Genomic DNA, 7776 nt, shown 5'->3' with positions numbered 1-7776 from the left:
AAACAGGCAAACAGTAGACAATGAGCAGAAGGTAGACAGAAGTAAAGTGGCGTAAAGTGGAGATTTAAGCATGTTAGCATTGTCATTATGAGCATGTTAGCATGGTGACATTAGCTTTTAACTCAAAGCACCGCTGTACAGCCTCACAAGGCTGCAACCAATGATTATTTTTATTTTCAATTCATCCGTCGTTTATTTTCTTGACTAATCGATTAGTTGTTTGGTCTGTAGAATGTCAGAAAATGGTTAAAAATGTGGATCGGTGTTTCCCAAAAGCCCAAGATGAAGCCCTCAAATGTCTTGTCCACAACGCAGAGATATTCAGTTTACCGTCACAGAGGAGTCAAGAGACATTCACAATTAAGAAGCTGGAATTAATTTTGTCATCATACAAAATGACTCAAACCGATTAATCAATGATCAAAATAGTTGGCGGTTAATAATTGACAACTAATCAATTTAATCTTTGCAGCTGTAGCTGTGAGTATGGCTGGCATAATAAGATTATCCGGTTTATTTCTTGACTATATCACTCTGCACACAAATAGCTTTCTGCACTGTGCACTCATTATCTCTGCCCTTTGTTGTTGTTTCCGTTTGGGTTTTATTTAAAAGAAGGTGTAGCAGAGCTTTAGCTTGCTAAAATAATGATCATCAGCCATTTGGTCACATTTACACTCAGTTATATTTACCTCTACTTCTCCCACCCATCTTCTTTTTGCTCACGCTCTCTCTCTCTCTCTCTCTCTTCCACAGGGAAAGACAGAGGAGGGGTCCCAGGGTGAGGCGGGCCTACAGTGCGGCACAGGAGGCTCAGGATCTGGGGGCTCTGTGGGAGACCCCTCCGAGGCCAAAGGGACCCCCAAACGCCTCCACGTCTCAAACATCCCCTTCCGCTTTCGGGACCCTGACCTCAGGCAGATGTTTGGGGTAAGAAGCTGGGAATGTTGTGGGCCTCATTTTTAACGGGATCAATAAATCAGTCTAGACACCCTGGGTCCTCCACAGAAGGGCCGGTTTCACAATGGGTGGGGTTTGGGGACTAAATAGTCAACAAAGGAAAGGCCCTCATGGGTGTTGTCTTATGCTTGAGAGGGCAATAGGCTGCTGTGGGTTCCAGTTTGTTAGCGTTAGGGACAACTGGAGATTTAAAAAAAAAAAAAGAGTTTGATGCAAAAGGATAGAAGGAAAAGCATTGAAATGTGGGAAGGTGTCTTTTGTGTAACAGCGACACCTAGTGCTCGGCGGTTGTATCTCTCACAATGTCCAAATATTCTGACTTTGCAGTAATGCCGTCCCCAAAAGACAATTCAGAGATGTCATTGACTGCTTTCTTTGCTTATATATTTTTGCTAATTTCTTCCCTCAAATCTGTTCGCAGCAATATGGGAAGATCCTGGATGTAGAGATTATTTTCAATGAGAGAGGATCAAAGGTAAGTGCACAGATGCCATTTGATTCTCTGAAACCACACTACAATTCTTCCTTACTGTTGACAAGTTATTCCCACTTTGCATGTTTTCGTGACACGTTGTGATGCGGTATCAGCACGCCACGTGGAGAATATTTGTTAGGAAACTCCAGTTATCGCTTAAACAGTGTCAAGAGTGCATCCCAAGGCCTTAGGATTTACAAATTCTCCTCTTTCTCCGTCGCCACAATCCCTTTTGACCAACCTCTTTAACCTCTGCCGTGTACCACAGGGTTTTGGCTTTGTGACATTTGAGACCAGCGCAGACGCAGAGAAAGCCAGGGAAAAGCTCCACGGCACATTGGTGGAAGGTCGTAAGATTGAGGTAATTTCTCTCTCTCGCTCTCCTTTTTGTCTGTCTTCTCTCTGTACTCATATTTCTGCTTGATCACTGACTGCTAGCTAGCTCCCATCCTCCCTTTAGTGATATGCTCTGATGCAGCCCACTGGTATCCCACTCCCTGGTCTCTCTGCCGTATGTTCATTTTTTAAATATCAAAAGACTTGTTACCTACCTGTTTTTGTTTTTTGTTTTGTTTTTGTGTTGGGAATGATTGGGGACGGGGTGCAAGAACACTACATAAGGCATGCTGGGTACTTTTCCTCTGTGGCATTTTCTTTCATCATCAAGCTGTTGCCTCTTCACCTTTTTGTTTTTCCCCACTGATGCGCAACTCGTAGCCACACTGATGTTACAACTTTTCCCGCAACATTTGAATGGTGTTTGTGTAGTTGGCACCGGAGGGCACGAGAGGAACGCAGTGAAAGGATGATGCATGGCAGATTGCTGTCAGATGCTCTTATTTTCTTCCCTAGTGTTGAAATCCTTCTGTGTTCCCCTCTCCCGGTGCTGTGGCTAAGTGGTTGTGACAAGCTTATGGCTCCTGGTGCAACAGCAGCATGCTGGGAATCACGGCAACACTGACGCATGTTCACTTTTATGGGAGTCTGGATTCTTACCAAAGATCTGTGCACTTGAGTTTTATATGTATGTAAAGTCTGTGTGTGTTCAGGTTGGTTATTTTGATTTTTATAAAATATTGTTTAATTTTCTAACTGAAGCATGTGAATTTTTGAAAGCAGTTTTTCTCCTTTATTTTAACTGGGGTGTCAATTTGCCAGTTGTCCATATTTGATCTTTGAGCCACGAGCCAAGCCAGGATTTCTGCATGAGCTTACTGTGTGTGTGTGTGTGTGTGTGAGAGAGTGTGTGTGTGTGTGTGAGAGTGTGTGTTCGTTCCTGCATGATGGGTGAGGCTGGCTGTACCCTTTTTTTGAGTTGTGTACGCTCGGTTCTGCTGCAGTGTGGTCGAGAATAAAAGACGGCCACCTGCATCCTTTGGTACAACGTACTCCCTCCACCACGTCCGTCTTCAGCCAATCAGCAAGCTGAATGGATACTGTGAATGGAGCCAATTAACCCAGCATCAGTCTCTCCCAGTTGAGCCAAGTCAACAAGCTGTGTTGTCCCTGGCATTGCTTTAACCTGACTCTGTGTTTATTCCCCCCCCCCCCCCCCCCCCCCCCCCCCCACGGTGTGCATGATATCAGTCACTTGTATTAATCGGCGAGCATTTTGTTTCAGTCGTCACTTGCATCACTCTGTTGTACTCCGTAGTGGTGTTGGGCTGTTGCGAGTCATGTATCAGCTGCATGGTGGGCCAGCAACAGGAGTCTGAAGAGGGGATCTCTTTCTGTCTGTTTATGGTGCATGGGCTTGAAGAGACAAAAGGCTGCCTGGCGCAGGACAAATCGTGGATTTGTGTTTATACATTCTTTCTGAGGAGAAAGGGCCGGACATTTCTATTTGAGGCGACACCATCTGGCAGTTCTCCTTTCTTGCAGATGTTGCAGCGTTACTCTCGCTTTTTAAACTGGTCATATCATTTCAGAGTTTCTTGAATTATGTTTTAAGTGATGTAGATTTTTGGCAGAAAAATAATAATAATTCAGAAACTCTGAAATGCAGGCCTTCCTGTATACCATGGTCATACGTCAATACTTTACTGTTATTGTGTGTGACTGTGCAGTTCACTGCTACCCACTGGCATGAGTTTAGGTGACGTAGGCTGCATGGTTGGTATTTTAGTATGGAAAGATGTAGAGAGGCACTTCTGAAGACAGCTGGATGTGTTTTCTTGCATGTTTATTCTGTACGGCCATTTGTTGAATTAGTTGTGGTGATGGGACTGTTAACTTACCTGTTTAGTTGGCATGAAATCAGTTGCACCTGGGTGCCTCGAAGGCTGAGTAGCTGATTTCCTAGTTTTAAGAGTACCTTTTGATTTATAAAGCTGTCCTCAACTTCACCCGATTGCTGACTTTTCTTATTCTTTGTGCATGCCAATGGGAGTTGGTCAGTAGTTCTTCTCATAGCTTAGCTGCCCAATAGCGTGCATGTGTGTAGCATATATGAAATCAAAAGACATCTGTTGTACTTAAAGTTACACTGTACTTCTCTTTGTCTGGAATAAAACTCTGCGCTTTGAAGAAGTCAGTTTCCTGTGTGCTTCCAATGTATCCATGTAAGTGGCCCAACTACAATTCACTTGTCTCACCTGCTTCTCTGTGATTCACCTCCATCACCATTCATTCTATATATATATATATAATATATATATATATTATATATATTATATATATACACACACAACACACACCACCCACCCACACACACACCACCACACCCACCACACCACACACACACACTGTATGTGTAACACTGTGTATCTTATACCCCTTTCCCACTGTTCAAAAAACAAACAAATAACACCTGCCTTTTTGGCTGCATTTACTCCCAGGACTACTCTGCAGTAGGCACAGCAATTCATCGGCAGACATGGAAACAGGACACCGGAGTATATTAGCCAATTTTTGCCTCTCTGTCTGTAACTTCTCTCAACTCGGCCATAATTTCCATCCGTCTCCGCCCAAGCAGTGCTCAAATTTGAAATTAGTCTGCCCCGAGTTTGAAAGAGAAACTGATTAAGTTACAGATATACAAAAAAAAAAGTAGCCACTGTAACATTTTTTCTGGCCTCCATGATGCTGTCTTTCATTTACTAATACTTGCTGTTACAGAAGCGTAGCAGAGCCAGTAGGTAGTGCATGTGTAGTGGAGCGAGCGATAGAGTGACGGAGGATGCAGAGCCATCGGTCTGAGAGCAGGAGAGTTTATGAGCGAAGATATTAAGTGAATAAACAGTTTTTTTGTACGCTCTTTCGGACAGCTGTAGCAGAAAAAGTTAACACTTGTTTTCTGGCGCGTTAGTGCCGTTGAGCCTGAAACGCCACCAAAAAAAACATAATCATCTACTGACAATGGCAAGTTTAGCAGGTGTACCCATGTTTAAAAAAAAAAAAAAGAAGAAGAAAAAAAATGCATATACCCACACATTTTGATGGAAAAAGGGTATTAATATGCACTCACAGACATCCACAATTCAATGCATTTCCACCCACTCATGGCTGTCTTTGTGATTGTGCGTGTCCTCTAACAAATAAATGGTTCTGCAGTTCTCCCTCATAACATCTTTGTGCTTCAGGCAGTAACATTTTGTCTGTCATTGACTTGCTACTTTGGCTGTAGGACACCCTACAGAGCCAATGATAGGCAATCTCTCCAAACCATTTAGTCACATATATGTAGTCACATATTTCATTCTTATGCTGCAGTTACTGGCTGGACAGGAAGTGCATTTGGGTCCCTGCATGGTCTCATTTACGCAGCTGCAAACTTGTACTAGGAAATCATTACGTCGACCTAATTAAATACTAAATAATGCGCTTGCTCTCAACGTTCCTTCACCTGTATCTCAATGGGTGACAGTATGAAGGTGAAGACGAAGGCTGCCTGGTATGATTTTTAAATAATTATGACAAAATAAAGGGACTATAGTTAACACAGGCTTGTTTTAATTTTACAGGCACCAAACGGTCAACATCGTACAAAAGGTTTACCTTGTTTTACGCCGACCCCCAGGTAGCCTTCTGGTCTGCTTGCTGTAGATTAGTCCACAGTGTGAACTACAGTGTGGCAGCTGTGACATGGACAACATCTCAGCTGTTTGTACACGTCGGTGGTTGCAGACAGTGTGGCCGCGGCCACAGAGGAGGTGACGCTTGGGCGGGCTCGGAGACAAAACTAAACCCTAAAGACTCCCTTTCACTAACTCCTGCTCTAAGGTTGTGTGTTTGCGGTTGATCTGTGTGGCTTGAGTGTTACGGGAAGTGACTGCTCCTCCGCAGCGCAGAGTTTTAGTCAGACATTTGAACACAAACGAACAGAATAGCTTAGATGTGTGCGTGTGTCACAAGTGGCTCAGCTCGGCATGTAAGCGGAGGTGGGGGGTGAGTAAAGAGTGTCATCATTAGTGCATGGATGTGTGCGTGGAAAAGGATGTGAAGAAGCTGTGCCTGTGGTTCTGCATGCAACCAATGCTGCTCCACACACTAATCAAAGGGACACCGTTGGCTAGGGCTAAACGATTATTTTTTTTTATTTTTTTGGGGGGCGGGAGATCTAATTGCAAATTTCTTTTTGCCAGATATTGCAATTACAATTCAATTGCATTTTTTTTTTTTTGCTACATATTACATGTTTTACTGTCATGTCAAAATATAAAAAGAAATGAAAAATCCACTGAAAATAGGCCATTGCTCTAACACAACCTTTTGACATGTAACATTATTCCAGCATTTAGCTTATTAAAAATACAGTAAATCTGTAATCTAAAAATGTTGATTGACATTAATCGTTTAGCCCTAGCGTTGGCCTTCAGCTCCCTGTGGCCTGGGCCTTAAGTCAGTCTTTCCCTTAAACATTCTGAACCCTCGGGGTGATTGTGTTCAGTGGCATTATTTCTATTGTTTTTACTGGTAAGATTAGGAATTGTTGGATGGGCGATGGCCTGAGGTGAAGGACAACCCCGCTCCACCCCCCCCCCCGCCCCCCCAGGCTTTGGATTTGACCGGTCTCGTTTTGTTATCTGAACTTTCTGTTACTGCATGATTTGAAACGATCAGTGAATGAAATGTGTGCGTATCCGTGTGTGCTTGTACCCGAGTGGAAACGTAGAAAAGGTTGAAAGAAAAGGGGAAAGAGAGTTTGCACTTTGCCCTTTCCAACCCTCTTTGTGTCGGCTTCTCTCCCTCTCTCTCTCTCTCTCTCTCTCTCTCTCTCTCTCATCACTTCATTCTCTTGTTGCCAGTCACGTTTGTCTTTCTGTCCGTTTGTGTTTGAGAGTAATCTTTAACGGTTTTGCTAACTTTAACCATCTTGTTTTGCCATCATCTGCGTCCGCCTTATTCTGTTTACATTTACTGTCATCTATTTTGGTATTTAATTTTCTGTTTTGTTTTTATTTCTAGACTATCAAACAACCTTCAGTATGTTAATTTTTTGGTGACTGGAAAAAAAAACCAACTTGAAATCACAGCCAGCCTTCCAAACCCATTGAGTCATTTCTGGCTAAATGTAACCAAAATACGTCCCCTGTCCTTTTGACTGGGATCGACCCAGAGAGCGGTAATCCTACCTTTGACTACTCTGCTCTTATGAAGGCGGCTGATGGGAATTGGTATCTGCTCTTCTGACTTTTACTTTGAGGTTTTTACAATTCGCTGCATCTCAGTCCCTCGCTGTACATTCAGGAGGCTAGTAGTTTTTTGTGTTAAAGGAATAGTTCACCCTCAAAATGACCATTTGTAAATCAATTACTCAGCGAGCGTTGCCTCAAATACATGAAGAAAACCTTTATTATCGTTGCATGCCTTCACGGGGAACAGAGTATTGGAAAAAACAGGAGAAAAAGTCTTGATGCATTGAGGAAATAGAAAGTAATGTAACCACAGCAAAACAAATGAATAAATGAAAATATCTGTATCTGTGAAAACTCTCACACAATCAGTGCGGTATAATCCAAGTCTCGTGTATCCTGTGGTATACTCAGTACTTCCCACGTGCATTTTCGCTAAACCTTACCATTTACAACACGCTACTACGAAAGATTCATCTCGGAGGTGGAAAACATCACAGATCTGTTTTGAAAAGACAATGGCAGAAAAGAGAAGGCATGGAGTTTAACTGCAGGAGCGCTTGGAGTGGAAGGTACACACTAGCGCAGTGATTCCCAAACCTTTTCAGCTCAAGACCCAAAAGAGAAATTTGGTGTCTCCCCGGGACCCAAATTTACAAAAATACACCATGAATCATTGTAACATCTACATTTTTAAACTGTGGACAAAAGACGGAACAAACCATGAATTAAAATGTATACGAAAGTATATTTATTCCATTATAAAAG

General features: G+C 42.8%; 1 protein-coding gene across 8 annotated transcripts in view; it reads left to right on the top strand.

Annotated features, from left to right (window-relative positions):
• LOC116703526 (RNA binding protein fox-1 homolog 2) overlaps positions 1–7776 on the top strand; it is a 46046-nt gene that overhangs the window by 24411 nt on the left and 13859 nt on the right. For all 8 annotated transcript variants that reach the window (XR_004335450.1, XM_032538309.1, XM_032538310.1 and 5 more), the window contains 3 exons: positions 757–930; positions 1382–1435; positions 1704–1796. Coding sequence is in view for 7 of the 8 variants with exons in the window: in XM_032538309.1 (XP_032394200.1) it covers positions 757–930; positions 1382–1435; positions 1704–1796 (321 nt within the window). In the remaining variant the exon portion in view is untranslated. The remainder of the gene's footprint in view (positions 1–756; positions 931–1381; positions 1436–1703; positions 1797–7776) is intronic.

This window comes from Etheostoma spectabile, chromosome 15 (assembly GCF_008692095.1).
Source record: "Etheostoma spectabile isolate EspeVRDwgs_2016 chromosome 15, UIUC_Espe_1.0, whole genome shotgun sequence".
Classification (NCBI taxonomy): domain Eukaryota; kingdom Metazoa; phylum Chordata; class Actinopteri; order Perciformes; family Percidae; genus Etheostoma; species Etheostoma spectabile.
Note: the sequence above shows the minus strand (reverse complement) of the source record. Positions and strands in the feature narration are given on the sequence as shown.